At 43.5% G+C, this 17217-nt stretch overlaps 1 protein-coding gene across 3 annotated transcripts in view; it reads right to left on the bottom strand.

Moving 5' to 3' along the window:
• Positions 1-17217, bottom strand: part of LOC115108179 (3',5'-cyclic-AMP phosphodiesterase 4D-like) — a 182488-nt gene that overhangs the window by 8895 nt on the left and 156376 nt on the right. For all 3 annotated transcript variants that reach the window (XM_029632231.2, XM_065008970.1, XM_029632234.2), the window contains 6 exons: positions 16585-16757; positions 15056-15154; positions 14706-14870; positions 12769-12868; positions 12425-12579; positions 5801-5923 (listed from right to left, as the gene is read on the bottom strand). In XM_029632231.2, coding sequence (XP_029488091.1) covers positions 5801-5923; positions 12425-12579; positions 12769-12868; positions 14706-14870; positions 15056-15154; positions 16585-16757 — 815 coding nt within the window. The remainder of the gene's footprint in view (positions 1-5800; positions 5924-12424; positions 12580-12768; positions 12869-14705; positions 14871-15055; positions 15155-16584; positions 16758-17217) is intronic.

Raw genomic sequence — 17217 nt, 5'->3', positions numbered from 1 at the left:
AGTGCTCAGCATATGTGGGAACTCCTTCAAGACTGTTGGAAAAGCATTACAGGTGAAGATGGTTGAGAGAATGATAAGAGTGTACAAAGCTGTAATCAAGGCAAAGGGTGGCAATTTGAAGAATCTCAAATATCAAATATACAGTGGGGGGGAACAAGTATTTGATACACTGTCGATTTTGCAGGTTTTCCTACTTACAAAGCAAAAAAATACATTATTGTAATTTCACTCATTACCTGTATTAACTGCACCTGTTTGAACTCGTTACCTGTATAAAAGACACCTGTCCACACACTCAATCAAACAGACTCCAACCTCTTAATTTTTGATTTTTTTTACCTTTATTTTACTAGGCAAGTCAGTTAAGAACAAATTCTTATTTTCAATGACGGCCTAGGAACAGTAACTGCCTGTTCAGGGGCAGAACGACAGATTTTGTACCTTGTCAGCTCGGGGGTTTGAACTTGCAACCTTCCGGTTACTAGTCCAATGCTCTAACCACTAGGCTACCCTGCCGCCCACAATGGCCAAGACCAGAGAGCTGTGTAAGGACATCAGGGTTCAAATTGTAGACATGCACAAGGTTGGGATGGGCTACAGGACAATAGGCAAGCATCTTGGTGAGAAGGCAACAACTGTTGGCGCAATTATTAGAAAATGGAAGAAGTTCAAGATGACGGTCAATCACCCTCGGTCTGGGGCCCCATGCAAGAGCTCACCTTGTGGGGCATCAATGATCATGAGGAAGGTGAGGGATCAGCCCAGAACTACACGGCAGGACCTGGTCAGTGACCAGAAGAGAGCTGGGACCACAGTCTCAAAGAAAACGATTAGTAACACACTACGCCGTCATGGATTAAAATCCTGCAGCGCACGCAAGGTCCCCCTGCTCAAGCCAGCGCATGTCCAGGCCCGTCTGAAGTTTGCCAATGACCATCTGGATGATCCAGAGGAGGAATGGGAGAAGGTCATGTGGTCTGGTGAGACAAAAATAGAGCTTTTTGGTCTAAACTCCACTCGCCGTGTCTGGAGGAAGAAGAAGGATGAGTACAACCCCAAGAACATCATCCCAACCGTGAAGCATGGAGGTGGAAACATCATTCTTTGGGGATGCTTTTCTGCAAAGGGGACAGGACGACTGCACCGTATTGAGGGGAGGATGGATGGGGCCATGTATTACGAGATCTTGGCCAACAACCTCCTTCCCTCAGTAAGAGCATTGAAGATGGGTCGTGGCTGGGTCTTCCAGCATGACAACGACCCGAAACACACAGCCAGGGCAAATAAGGAGTGGCTCCGTAAGAAGCATCTCAAGGTCCTGGAGTGGCCTAGCCAGTCTCCAGACCTGAACCCAATAGAAAATCTTTGGAGGGAGCTGAAAGTCCGTATTGCCCAGCGACAGCCCCGAAACCTGAAGGATCTGGAGAAGGTCTGTATGGAGAAGTGGGCCAAAATCCCTGCTGCAGTGTGTGCAAACCTGGTCAAGAACTACAGGAAACATATGATCTCTGAAATTGCAAACAAAGGTTTCTGCTTTTCTGATGTATCAAATACTTATGTCATGCAATAAAATGCCAATTAATTACTTAAAAATCATACAAAGTGATTTTCCTGATTTTTGTTTTAGATTCCATTCCACAGTTGAAGTGTACCTATGATAAAAAATTACAGACCTCTACATGCTTTGTAAGTAGGAAAACCTGCAAAATCGGCAGTGTATCAAATACTTGTTCTCCCCACTGTATATTGATTTGTTTAACACTTTTTTGGTTACTACATGATTCCACATGTGCTATTTCATAGATTTGATGTCTTCACTATTATTCTACAATGTAGAAAATAGTAAAAAGAAAGAAAAACCCTTGAATAAGTAGGTGTTCTAAAACTTTTGACTTTTGTCATTTCTACTTCAGGCATTTATTAAAAATTGTCTGTCCTTGGTTGGAACACACACTAATATGTTCCAAACTGCCTCTTGAAGCAATGTCAGCACAATAACTGTTCATCAGGAGCTTCATGAAATGGGTTTCCATTACCGAGCAGCCGCACATAAGCCTAAGATCACCATGTGCAATGGCACAAAGTGGTGTAAAGCTCGCCGCCATTGGAATTTGGTGCAGTGGAAACACATTCTCTGGAGTGATGACTCACGCGTCAACATCTAGCACGCTACCTGCCCGAAAAGGAGTGCAAGCCTTCATCGTTGGCGTTTATACAGAAGTGTTTGGCGATAGACTAGGAATGCCTTGAAGATCGACCAGTCAATCGTGATCGACCGGTTATCAAAGTTTGAGCTTTGAAATAAACTCAGCAAAAAAAGAAACGTCCCTTTTTTAGGACCCTGTCATTCAAAGATAATTCTTAAAAATCCAAATAACTTCACAGATCTTTATTGTAAAGGCTTTAAACACGGTTTCCCATGCTTGTTCAATATACCATAAACAATTAATGAACATGCACACGGTCATTAAGACACTAACAGCTTACAGAGGTAGGCAATTAAGGTCACAGTGATGAAAACTTAGGACAGTAAAGAGGCCTTTCTACTGACTCTGAAAAACACCAAAAGAAAGATGCCCAGGGTCCCTACTCATCTGCGTGAACGTGTCTTAGGCATGCTGCATGGAGGCATGAGGACTGCAGATGTGGTCAGGGCAATCAATTGTAATGTCCGTACTGTGAGATGCCTAAGACAGCGCTACAGGGAGACAGGACGGACAGCTGATTGCCCTCGCAGTGGCAGACCATGTGTAACAACACCTGCACAGGATCAGTACATCTGAACATCACACCTGCGGGACAGGTACAGGATGGCAACAACAACTGCCCGAGTTACACCAGGATGCACAATCCTTCCATCAGTGCTCAGACTGTTTGCAATAGAATGAGAGAGGCTGGACTGAGGGCTTGTAGGTCTGTTGTAAGGCAGGTCCTCACCAGACACCCCCGCAACAACGTCGCCTATGGTCACAAACACACCGTCACTGGACTAGACAGGACTGGCGGTTTTGTCTCACCAGGGGTGATGGTCGGATTTGCGTTTATCGTCGAAGGAATGAGCGTTACACCGAGGCCTGTACCCTGGAGCGGGATGGATTTGGAGGTGGAGGGTCCGTCATGGTCTGGGGGCGGTGTGTCACAGCATAATCAGACTGAGCTTGTTGTCATTGCAGGCAATCTCAATGCTGTGCGTTTACAGGGAAGACATCCTCCTCCCTCATGTGGTACCCTTACTGCAGGCCCATACTGACATGACCCTCCAGCATGACAATGCCACCAGCCATACTGCTCATTCTGTGCATGATTTCCTGCAAGACAGGAATGTCAGTGTTCTGCCATGGCCAGCGAAGAGCCCGGATCTCAATCCCATTGAGCACGTCTGGGACCTGTTGGATCGGAGGGTGAGGGCTAGGGCCATTCCCCACAGAAATGTCCGGGAACTTGCAGGTGCCTTGGTGGAAGAGTGGGGTAACATCTCACAGCAAGAACTGGCAAATCTGGTGCAGTCCATGAAGAGGGGATATATTGCAGTACTTAATGCAGCTGGTGGCCACACCAGATACTGACTGTTACTTTTGATTTTGACACCCCCTTTGTTCAGGGAAAACATTCCATTTCTGTTAGTCACATGTCTGTGGAACTTGTTCAGTTTATGTCTCAGTTGTTGAATCTTGTTATGTTCATTCAAATACATGTTAAGTTTGCTGAAAATAAACGCAGTTGACAGTGAGAGGACGTTTCTTTTTTTGCTGAGTTTATAACATGGTCTGAGAATAACAATATTGGCGGGCCAGGCATATAGCCAATATGCTGTGATAATGTAGTAGACCTACCGCACAAACCTCATTCCTACAAAACTGTAGGTTAATGTTACATTTTTTAAGTCATGCGAAAGTGAACTGCATTGGGATCAGTGGTCACCAACCTTTTCTAAGTGATTGATAGTTGGTATTCAGCAGTCTTAAAAGTATGCCTTATTTACTTTGAAGAACTACTATAAAAGTGATTTTGTCAGACAGCATAGGCAGCAGCTCTATATAGATTATTTGATGACTTTGAATGAAATATTACATTAATTCTTTGAGTTAAACTAATGTTGTATATGCAACAACTGAAATATTTTATTAAAGTAACGTGAATAAATGATGGTTAATAAATGCTAAGTAGCAATGGGCAGCTACTACCATCATGGAACTTGTATTAATTGTTTTATTCTGTGTTGTTGCAGCATTCAGCCCGCATAAAGCATTGTGCAATTAATTAAAAAATATAAAAAATATTTAAAAAACTTGGTGATATTATAATAATCTAACCAAAACCGAACTCAAAAAGCAAAAATTGCTCAGCACTAGTCAGGGGCAGACTTAGTGATTTAGAGGCCCCATGCAGAGGCCAGTCTGAGGCACCCCCATGTCTATTCAACAAAAGCTGTCTCTAAAAAGAGCTGGCTTTATTTAGGTGAACGGAGCAGAATGAAAAGCCTAACTGAAAACACTTGAAATGTCCTTCACTAGTAAAGGTTTTGTATCACCACATACTGTAGAACAGGGGTGGTCAATCATTTTGTCTCGAGCCACATCGGGTTGTCAGAATTCAACAGCGGGCCGCACAATTCTTTTTCCAGATAGATTTGTTAGTCAAAAGAACATTTGCAGGCCATAAAAGGGCAGTTATTTTAAAACAGGCTTATACAGTAGGTCCTTTATCATTTCAACATACTTTCTATCTCATTTTAGGGATGCACTGATGTGGAAATTCTGGGGCCAATACCTATATGTGATATTTTCATTGGAATATCGACCAATAAATAAATATGTTTTTACATTTTTTTGGCCTTTGTTTGTGCCCCTTTTTCTCCCCAATTTCGTGGTATCCAATTGGTAGTTACAGTCTTGTCTCATCGCTGCAACTTCCGTATGGACTCGGTAGAGGCGAAGGTCGAGAGCCGTGTGTCCTCAGAATCACAACCCAACCAAGGCACACTGCTTCTTGACACAATGCCCACTTAACCCTGAAGCCAGCTGCACCAATGTGTCGGAGGAATCATCGTACACCTGGCGACCATGTCAGTGTGCACTACGCCCGGCCCGCCACAGGAGTCACTAGTGCATGACGGGACAAGGACATCCCTGCCGGCCAAACCCTTCCCTAACCCGGATGACGCTGGGCCAATTGTGTGCCTCCCCATGGGTCTCCCGGTCGTGGCCGGCTGCGACGGAGCCTGGACTCGAACCCAGACTCTCTAGTGGCACCGCTAGCACTGCGCTGCAGTGTCTTAGACCACAGCGCCACTCGGGAGGTCTACATTTGATGGCCTTTTTAACCATTCTAGCACATATACAAACTACAACCAACTTTCAGAAAATATGTTAAATTAGTTGAATATGGGAAAGGTGTACATTTTTATTTGCATAAAAAATGAGTGAAATGCATCGTAAAGTTATGCTATAATGGAATGTTCGGGAAAATCTAATCATGGTAATAATGTGTGTAGAAAGAAAAGATATGCATTGTTTTCAATTGTGCTTTTCTCACGGTCCCTTCTAATGTGTCCTTCCAGCTTAATGAGTTTAGTAGAGGAAAATAGAAAGAGTCTTAGCTTTCAGGAATTGGGTCATAACAGCTAATAGACCCAAGTGTTCAAAAGTTAAGATAACAGAGAAATTATGTATTATTAAACAAAATGATGCCAAGTTCACAAGAACCCTAATGATATGAGGCCCCGGGCAATTGCCTGAGTTGCCTAATGGTAAGTCCACCACTGCCTGTGGCGTCTACTAATCTAGGAATGACCTCTGACCTGGATGCGGTCTGAGTAGTTGTCCAGCAGCAGCACTCCCAGACTGGTCACCTTCTTGGTCTCCACCATGGTCTTCAGGTCAGCCAGGAAGTTCATGTGCTTGGACATGTCAGTGGCCAACACCTGCAGAGGACAATACCCATTGATCACACTTACTTCAGTCACTAATTCCAATGGCTCAGTGGGTTAGAGCATGGTGCTGCCCACATCCAGGGTTGTGTTGTGGGTTTGATTCCCATATGGGCCACATGCTGAATATACCGAGTGTACAAAACATTAGGAACACCTTTCTAATATTGAGTTGCAGCCCCTTTTGGCCTCAGAACAGCCCCAATTTGTCAGGGCATCAAACCAAATCTTATTTGTCACATACACATGGTTAGCAGATGTGTAGCGAAATGCTTGTGCTTCTAGTTCCGACAATGCAGTAATATCTAACAAGTAATCTAACCTAACAATTTCACAACTACCTTATACACACACAAGTGTAAAGGAATGAATAAGAATATGCACATAAAAATATATGAATGAGTGATGGCCGAACAGCATAGGCAAGATGCAGTAGATGGTATAGAGTACAGTATATACATATGAGATGAGTAATGTAGGGTATGTAAACATTATATAAAGTGGCATTGTTTAAATTGGCTAGAAATACATTTATTACATCAAGATGGCAAGATGCAGTAGATGGTTTAGAGTACAGTATATACATATGAGATGAGTAATGTAAACATTATCTAAAGAGGCATTGTTTAAAGTGGCTAGTGATACATTTATTACATATATTTTCCATTATTAAATGACTAGAGTTTAGTCAGTATGTTGGCAGCAGCCACTCAATGTTAGTGATGGCTGTTTAACAGTCTGCTGGCCTTGAGATAGAAGCTGTTTTTCAGTCTCTCGGCCCTCGCTTTGATGCACCTGTACTGACCTCTCCTTCTGGCTGATAGCGGGGTGAACAGGCAGTGGCTCAGGTGGTTGTTGTCCTTGATTATCTTTTTGGCCTTCCTGTGACATTGGGTGATGTAGGTGTCCTGGAGGGCAGGTAGTTTGCTCCAGGTGATGCGTTGTGCAAACCTCACTACCCTCTGGAGAGCCTTATGGGCGGAGCAGTTGCCATACCAGGCGGTGATACAGCCCGACAGGATGCTCTCGATTGTGCATCTGTAAAAGTTTGTGAGTGTTTTTCGTGACAAGCTGAATTTCTTCAGCCTCCTGAGGTTGAAGAGGCGCTGCTGCGCCTTCTTCACCACGCTGTCTGTGTGGGTGGACCATTTCAGTTTGTCCGTGATGTGTACGCCGAGGAACTTAAAACTTTCAATCCTCTCCACTACTGTCCCGTCGATGTGGATAGGGGGCTGCTCCCTCTGCTGTTTCCTGAAGTCCATGATCATCTCCTTTGTTTTATTGACATTGAGTGTGAGGTTATTTTCCTGACACCACACTCAGAGGGCCCTCACCTCCTCCCCGTAGGCCGTCTCGTCGTTGTTGGTAATCAAGCCTACCACTGTAGTGTCGTCTGCAAACTTGAGAATTGAGTTGGAGGCGTGCATGGCCACGCAGTCGTGGGTGAACAGGGAGTACAGGAGAGGGCTGAGAACGCACCCTTGTGGGGCCCCAGTGTTGAGGATCAGCGGGGTGGAGATGTTGTTACATACCCTCACCACCTGGGGGCGGCCCGTCAGGAAGTCCAGGACCCAGTTGCACAGGGCATGGTCGAGACCCAGGATCTCTCGAGCTTAATGACGAGTTTGGAGGGTACTATGGTGTTAAATGCTGAGCTGTAGTGATGAACAGCATTCTTACATAGGTATTCCTCTTGTCCAGATGTGTTAAGGCAGTGTGTAGTGTGATTGCGATTGCGTCTTCTGTGGACCTTTTGGGGCGGTAAGCAAATTGAAGTGGGTCTAGGGTGTCAGGTAGGGTGGAGGTGATATGGTCCTTGCCTAGTCTCTCAAAGCACTTCATGATGACAGAAGTGAGTGCTATGGGGAGGTAGTCATTTAGCTCAGTTACCTTAGCTTTCTTGGGACCATGGTGGCCCTCTTGAAGCACTCAAACCGGTGTACCTGGCACCTACTGCCATACCCCGTTCAAAGGCCCTTAAATATTTTGTCTTGTCCATTCACCCTCTGACTGGCATACACAATCTATATCTCAAGGCATAAACATCCTTATCTAACCTGTCTCCTCCTCTTCATCTATACTGATTGAAGTGGATTTAACAGGTGACATGAATAAGGTGACATGAATGAATCTCTCACCTTGATTCACCTGGTCAGTCAATGTCATGGAACGAGTAAGTTCCTAATGTTTTGTGTGTGTTAAATGTACCGTTAAGTGACTTTGGGAAAAAGGTTTTGCTAAATGGCCATGCTATTATGATGTTAACTAATTCCTTATCATGTTTAACTATGATAACAGAGAGTTGTGTAGATATAATTGCTCAGTTGTGCACCGGGGCCTCCCACTCATTCTATTCTGGTTAGAGCCAGTTTGACATGTTCTGTGAAGGGAGCAGTACAAAGCGTTGTACGAGATCTTCAGTTTCTTGGAATAGCCTTAATTTCTCAGAACAAGAATAGACTGAGTTTCAGAAGAAAGGTCTTTGTTTCTGGCCATTTTGAGCCTGTAATTGAACCCACAAATGCTGATGCTCCAGATAGTCAACTCGTCTAAAGAAGGCCAGTTTTATTGCTTCTTTAATCAGTACAAGTTTTCAGTTGTGCGCCTATGTAGATATTCCATAATAAATCAGCCGTTTCCAGCTACAATAGTAATTTACAACATTAACAATGTTGACACTGTATTTCTGATCAATTTGTTATTTTAATGGACAACAATTAGCTTTTTTTCAAAAACAAGGACATTTCTAAGTGACCCCAAACTTTTGAACGGTTGTGTACAGTGGCAAGAAAAAGTGTGTGAACCCTTTGGAAATACCTGGATTTTTGCAGAAATTGGTCATCTGATCTTCATCTAGTTCACAACAATAGACAAACACAGTCTGCTTAAACTAATAAAACACAAACAATTATATGTTTTCATGTCTTTATTGAACACACTGTGTTAACATTCACAGTGCAGAGTGGAAAAAGTATGTGAACCCTTGGATTTAATAACTGGTTGACCCTCCTTTGGCAGCATAACCTCGACCAAACGTTTTTTCTGTAGTTGCGGATCAGACCTGCACAACGGTCAGGAGGAATTTTGGACCATTCTTATTTACAAAACTGTTTCAGTTCAGCAATATTCTTGGGATGTCTGGTGTGAACTGCTCTTGACGTCATGCCACAGGCATCTCAATCGGGTTGAGGTCTGGACTCTGACTGGGCCACTCCAGCAGATGTATTTTCTACTGTTGAAGCCATTCTGTTGATTTACTGCTGTGTTTTGGGTCGTTGTCCTGTTGCATCACCCAACTTCTGTTGCGCTTCAATTGGCGGACAGATTGCCTTATATTCTCCTGCAAAATGTCTTGATAAACTTCATTTTTCTGTCTGATAGCTAGCTGTCCAGGCCCTGAGGCAGCAAAGTAGCCCCAAACCGTGATGCTCCCTCCACCATAATTTACAGTTGGGATAAGGTTTTGATGTTGGTGTGCTGTGCCTTTTTTTTCCACACATAGGGTTATGTGTTCCTTCCAAACAACTCAACTGTAGTTTCATCTGTCCACAGATTATTTTTCCAGTAGCGCTGTGGAACATCCAGGTGCACTTTTGTTGTTCACCATTCTTGTTCAGTGTTTTACGTATCCTCGAGTCGCCAACAGAGATGTTAGCATGTTCCAGAGATTTCTGTAAGTCTTTAGCTGACACTCTAGGATTCTTCTTAACTTCATTGAGCATTCTGCGTTGTGCTCTTGCAGTCATCTTTGCAGGACGGCCACTCCTAGAGTAGCAACAGTGCTGAACTTTCTCCATTTATAATCACCTGACTCTCAATTTGTCTTACCGTGGACTGATGAACATCAAGGCTTTTAGAGATACTTTTGAAAGGTCCAGCTTTATGCAAGTCAACAATTCTTTATCTTAGGTCTTCTGTGATCTTGTTTGTTCGAAGCATGGTTCACATCAGGCAATGCTTCTTGTGAATAGCAAACTCAAATTGTGAGGGTTTTTAATAGGGCAGGGCAGCTCTTACCAACATCTCCAATCTTGTAATTGATTGGACTCCAATTAGCTTTTGGAGAAGTCATTAGCCTAGGGGTTCACATACTTTTTACAACATATTCAATATAGACAAGAAAAATACAATAATTGGTCTTTTATTAATTTAAGCACACTGTGTTTGTCTATTGTTGTGACTTAGATGAAGATCAGATCAAATTTTATGACCAATTTGTGCAGAAATCCAGGTATTTCCAAAGGGTTCACATACTTTTTCTTGCCACTGTATATACATACGTACTCAAAGCTAGCTGTTAACTAAAATGGCAAACAACAGGCAGGCGGGCGGAGACCAGGGAGACGGAGCACACACCGAAACTAAAGTAAGAAAGTAGGCCTATAAATATCTAATAAACTAGAGATTTCACACCATTGACCCCAGTACGTACGTGTGTGTATAGGAATTTACCACAGGGGGACTCAGTTGTAGAAACATCTCAAGGATTATCAATGGAAACAGGATGCACCGGAGCTTATGTAAATAAGGTATTTCTGTTTTTTATTTTTATACGTTTGCATGCATTTCTAAAAAACAGTTTTCACTTTGTCATTATGGGGTGTGTAGATTGAGGCAAAAATGTTGAATCCATTTTAGAATAAAGCTGTAACGTAACAAAATGTGAAATTCTTTCCCAATGCACTGTAAGTCCGATTTGAGATATTTGGCTTTATTTTTGCATATTTTTATATATTTGCTTAATAATATTTACAAGTTGTCCCTTCTCAGGTTTATAAGAAGTGAGTGCTAAATGCTAACTCCTGTTCATGTACGCTGGTTAGCATAGCAAGCATTCAGAAATCATTGGTGACAATAGATGCTTCAATTCCATTATTTTGGTCGAGTTAGTTTGACCTCTACCGCATATTGCCACTGTTAGGTTGAAAGCCCAATCTATACACTCTATTTTTATGAGTCCTGCTTCTGCATTGTGCGGTGTGTTGCCCAGGCAACCCAAGACTCTTTGCTTTTTTCAGCAAGGTGCAACAAAGTTTATCACGTTAAGAGTCCATGTGAAGGCTGATGCTGACTCAACCGCACAAATGCCCAGCGTCCCATCTTCAGTCAGCTGTTCGTTCTACAATTTTTTATTTAATTTAAACAGTTATGGCGGCTATTTTATTTTCATGACGGTCTTGGTTATACGGTAATTGTGCCTGCCCTATTCCCGCGTCAATTCTTTCCATTTCATCAATGTGTCAGCATGTTCATTAAGTATTGGTGTATAGGGCCAAAAATCATTAATCTCCAACAGTTTATTTACATGACTGAGGCTTCGACTATATACCACAAACGCATCCGTTCTCTTCGCCAGACTGACTTTAATTTCCAATTACAGTTTGAAGAACACGAGTCGAGTGTTAGCTACTTTCTCTGACCTTCGCCTTTTTTGAAGGGACAATGTGAAACTCAATGTAGCATAAAGAACAGAGTGCTACGGGTCTGAGAGGAATTTTAAATGGCCACCGACCTGCATCGGGTAATGCACCTTTCACATGTGAAGAATGGCCTGGGTTGGACCCATACACCGACATTAAGTGGTTTGCTTTGACCCCATCCCAGAGGGATGTAATGAGCGGACGTGGCTCAAGTCCCCACTAATATCTCCGTGATACACCCTGAGCATCGTTGGAATAGGTCCGAAATTGCCTCAAAGGGAGTATTGGAACTGGAATTCTGTTAGTGGTTTGATATTCCTCAAAATGCCCCAGGCTGCTTCTTCTCCCTTTTTGTGTGCACACGCAGTAGCCTATGCTGTGGTGTGTGCCTGTACGGGTTATGTTTGTCACAGATGTTGCTGCAGACAGGTTGTCCCTGAGATCCTGCCAAGGAGCGCCTCTTGCTGCCGAGCTGACAGAATGAGTCCTGGGTCCCGCTCAGATAATCAGGCTTTCTATCCTCCCCCTCTTTCCCACTCGCTCTGTTTATTCACCTATTGGCCGCCTCCTCTCCTGTCCTGCTCTGGCAAGTTGTCTCGACTGAGCAAGAACCAGCGATGCTCAGAGCTACAATATATACTCAGAAAATTGCATTGTTGGTCCAAATCTCTGGCTACAAGAATACAGCAAAATATTTGTTTTTCCCACTAATAATCTCACAAAAAAATAATTGAGATTTGAAGTTTTTAAATCGTCAAAATGTGAAGGGAGTACATATGTTTTTGGTTTACTTTCAAATGGTTGAGGTAGAAAGATTTGATTTTTTTTGTCATGGTTCTGTATTGGTGTTTTGAGGTCAATGCTAGTCACATTCATTGCTTAACATGAAATTCCACCATTTGTTTATGTGGATGTGAACTCAGCAAAAAAAAGAAGCGTCCCTTTTTCAGGACCCTGTCTTTCAAAGACAATTTGTAAGTCGCTCTGGATAAGAGCGTCTGCTAAATGACTTAAATGTAAATGTAAATATAATGTTATTTATATCTGATTCCAATTCATTCAGTCAGTGTCTCACCATGTCGATGACCATCTTCCTGAGGGACTGTCCCTGTTTCTTGCTGAGGCTCTGGAAGATGTCACAGTTGTCCTCCTGCAGCAGCTTGAAGCCCACGGCCAGGTGGTGGTTCTCCAGGACAGAGGCGTCGTTGTACATCAGAGCCAGCTCAGAGTCTACAGTAGGAACACCCACAACTATAGTAAAACAACAACAATTCCAAGGCACTCCTGTATTCAGTGATGTAACGCCTTACAGATGCTATAATGTAGTCTTCACAGTAGTAGATCCAAGGCACATTTTGCGCCAAAGGACATATCCTTTATATCTAATCAGTGAGATTGCTAGTGAGGGATGGAACTGACTTGTGTTGATGAGGAACTGGTTGGACACTCCGGGGTGATCCACGTCATGTATGGCACTGCTAAACAGAGCAGCCATGATCTCCAGGTCAGTGAAGACAGCCTGAAAACAATCAACACACACTTTTGTGTTACTACTACTGTTAAGTGTATGTTAAGTGCCTAGTTAAATAAAGGTTTAAAAAAAAACAAGTGTTACTAAGTACACTGCTCAAAAAAATAAAGGGAACACTTAAACACAACACAATGTAATCAATCACTTCTGTGAAATCAAACTGTTCACTTTGGAAGCAACACTGATTGACAATACATTTCACATGCTGTTGTGCAAATGGAATAGACAACAGGTGGAAATTATAGGCAATTAGCAAGACACCCCCAATAAAGGAGTGGTTCTGCAGGTGGTGACCACAGACCACTTCTCAGTTCCTATGCTTCCTGGCTGATGTTTTGGTCACTTTTGAATGCTGGCGGTGCTTTCACTCTAGTGGTAGCATGAGTCTACAACCCACACAAGTGGCTCAGGTAGTGCAGCTCATCCAGGATGGCACATCAATGCGAGCTATGGCAAGAAGGTTTGCTGTGTCTGTCAGCGTAGTGTCCAGAGCATGGAGGCGCTACCAGGAGACATGCCAGTACATCAGGAGACGTGGAGGAGGCCGCAGGAGGGCAACAACCCAGCAGCAGGACCGCTACCTCCGCCTTTGTGCAAGGAGGAGCACTGCCAGAGCCCTGCAAAATGACCTCCAGCAGGCCACAAATGTGCATGTGTCTGCTCAAACGGTCAGAAACAGACTCCATGAGGGTGGTATGAGGGCCCGACGTCCACAGGTGGGGGTTGTGCTGACAGCCCAACACAGTGCAGGACGTTTGGCATTTGCCAGAGAACACCAAGATTGACAAATTCGCCACTGGCGCCCTCTGCTCTTCACAGATGAAAGCAGGTTCACACTGAGCACATGTGACAGACGTGACAGAGTCTGGAGATGCCGTGGAGAACCTTCTGCTGCCTGCAACATCCTCCAGCATGACCGGTTTGGCGGTGGGTCAGTCATGGTGTGGGGTGGCATTTCTTTGGGGGGCCGCACAGCCCTCCATGTGCTCGCCAGAGATGACTGCCATTAGGTACCGAGATGAGATCCTCAGACCCCTTGTGAGACCATATGCTGGTGCGGTTGGCCCTGGGTTCCTCCTAATGCAAGACAATGCTAGACCTCATGTGGCTGGAGTGTGTCAGCAGTTCCTGCAAGAGGAAGGCATTGATGCTATGGACTGGCCCGCCCGTTCCCCAGACCTGAATTCAATTGAGCGCATCTGGGACATCATGTCTCGCTCCATCCACCAACGCCACGTTGCACCACAGACTGTCCAGGAGTTGGCGGATGCTTTAGTCCAGGTCTGGGAGGAGATCCCTCAGGAGACCATCTGCCACCTCATCAGGAGCATGCCCAGGCATTGTAGGGAGGTCATACAGGCACGTGGAGGCCACACACATTACTGAGCCTCATTTTACCTTGTTTTAAGGACATTACCATTATCAAAGTTGGATGAGCCTGTAGTGTGGTTTTCCACTTTAATTTTGAGTGTGACTCCAAATCCAGACCTCCATGGGTTGATAAATTTGATTTCCATTGATAATTTTTGTGTGATTTTGTTGTCAGCACATTCAACTATGTAAAGAAAAAAGTATTTAATAAGAATATTTCATTCATTCAGATCTAGGATGTGTTATTTTAGTGTTCCCTTTATTTTTTTGAGCAGTGTATTTTTTTTTTTACCTTATCTTTACTATTAAAACCATGAACAAATGCCCTCAATATGCATTGATAAAGTTGATGAAATCCAAAGCCATGCACAGGGCAAGTCAACTAACTGGATTAGAATATAGAATATGGGTGAACATCATCCTGTAATCTTCCTCATAATGGAGCGTCCCATACCTCCAGGGCAGGGGTGGAGAGGAGGATGTGAGTGGACTGTACCACGTCGGCAGCATGGATGTTGTTGTGGTAGGCCACGTCGGTGTGGTAGTGGTCCTCCAGGGTCATCATGAAGGTGACGAAGGTGTCGGCTGGGATCTTAAAGTTCTTCAGCAGCTCTCGCTCCTGAGTTTGGGGAGCAACAGAAACCAGGCTCACAGAAGAGTAAACCAAATACGTAAGAAACATAGGGGTAAAGTATTGCAGCGAATTCGGGGTAGCCAAGACCGGGACTCAAACAATACACTAAGAGATTCAAACGCCTCGGTGAGAAAGCTAGAAAATGCTACAAAGTAATGGGAGACTCATACCTGGAAAATGGAGTACATCACCACGGTCAAAGGCCGATTCCCCGAGTATTCAGCTATCTTGAAAATATCTAGACCCCATCTGTTGATGTCTTCAAATTCCTAGAATGACAACACAACATTCAGTGAGAAAAAGTCTGGCATGGCAAAAATATTTGATTTATTTAACTTTTTTTAACATGCATAGCAAAATACATGAAAATGGCACAAAAAAGTCTGACTTTTTCCAATTGTGATCCTCCAGAGGGCAGATGATGTGACGAGTGATAATGCGTTATAACACGTCACTGACGGCAGTAGATTATAACGGCATTACATAAATGACATTAAAGGTCAAGCAATAAGCATTAAAGTACAGTAACTTATCCATTCTTCACTGTAACATGGGGTAAACAAACTCAGTAGCTACGCAATACCACTCATACATTACAGTATTCGACAGATCATAAAACAGTGCCTTCAAGTATCACAATCCTATGGTCATAATGAGAGGGGTGAACCCATTGTACAAATCATTAATTGCCGTTTTTCTAAATAAAGGCCATGTGGCCAGGGGCTTTTATACCACCGTATTTACGACTATTGTAAGCCCTCCAGTCATAAAAATGCGAAAATGTTTTAGGGATGGAATGAAGAGATTCATATAGTATTTGTAGTATGTCTGACGTATGAAAGCACGTAATGGTCTCTACCACTCAGCCACACAAACCTACACTGACGTTCTTCACATTCACACATACCGACGTACTCATGCTCACACAATCCCTACTGACACCTCGCACACTCGCTCATTACCATGCACACACCACATACGCTGCTGCCAAAATTAATTGATTAATTATACAGATTCATATTACCATTCGATGCTGCTATATTGTTTATGACCATTATTATTATTACCATGGGTATTGATCCTGCTAACAGCGACTTTACATTTACATTCCTTCCTCATTCGCTCCAGTACCCCTGCACATTGAAATAACGCTACTGGCACTACACTGACCTGTATACAAGACCTGTACAGTATATAACTGTTTCTTTATTACTATAGTTAAGCAATTCACTGTACTGTTTTACACCTGATGTATCTTGTGCATGTGACAACTCCCTCACGACGCCAGGACAGCGGAGTCAATCACCACCTTCCGGAGACACCTGAAACCCCACCTCTTTAAGGAATACCTAGGATAGGATAAAGTAATCCCTCTCACCCCCCCTCCCCCTGAAAAGATTTAGATGCACTACTGTTCCACTGGAGGTCATAAGGTGAATGCACCAATTTGTAAGTCGCTCTGGATAAGAGCGTCTGCTAAATGACTTAAATGTAAATGTTAAATGTGACAATAAAACTTGAGACGTAATGTGTTTTTCTTCACGTATAGTAATACGGTCACTAAGCAGACGTTTTTATCCAAAGGTCTGTCATCCATGCGGGAAACAAACCATTAAGCTGCCAACACCATGCTCTAACCCACTGAGCTTGGAGTGTGTTTGTGCCCGTCTGTGTAAGTGTGTGTGTGCTTGGCACCCACCGTTGCCAGTAGACCCTCATGGAGGGTGGTGACCCCAAAGCGGGGGATCTGGGTAGGGGCAAGGCTGGGGCTGAGGGAAGGTTTCTTCACCGCAACAATCTGGGACATGGGCCTCTTCTTCTTGTCCTTGTCTTTAAGAGGCCCAGACATAATCTCCACATCTTGCTGCTTTTCTACAAACGCACACAGAGAGAGAGAGCGAGAGAGAGAGAGAAAGAGAGATTTCTTTCAACCAATATAGGGGGACACAGTTGATGATTGTTAATATTAATAACTATAGCTAATCTAATCTTTTTCCATCACAAATCAGGTGAGCAATCAATTAGACTAGGACTAGGAATACGGCTTCGACCGATAACTCTGCAGCAAATGTAATCTCTCAACCAAGAATGATTCCTGGTAGTCAGACAGTGACAAATATAACAAGCTCTATTTTCATGTCATCCGACCATAGCACCGCCTGGAGTTTGATAAATGGCATTGGCACTTGGATTGAAACCAGTGCTATGGTCAGACGACATGAAAATAGAGCTCTTGTGGTGTGGAGTTGCTTACCAAGACGACATTGAATGTTCCTGAGTGGCCTAGTTACAGTTTTGACTTAAAATCGGCTTGATAATCTATGGCAATACT

Source organism: Oncorhynchus nerka, linkage group LG24 (genome assembly GCF_034236695.1).
Source record: "Oncorhynchus nerka isolate Pitt River linkage group LG24, Oner_Uvic_2.0, whole genome shotgun sequence".
Classification (NCBI taxonomy): Eukaryota; Metazoa; Chordata; class Actinopteri; order Salmoniformes; family Salmonidae; genus Oncorhynchus; species Oncorhynchus nerka.
This window is presented reverse-complemented; position numbering and strand designations above follow the sequence as displayed.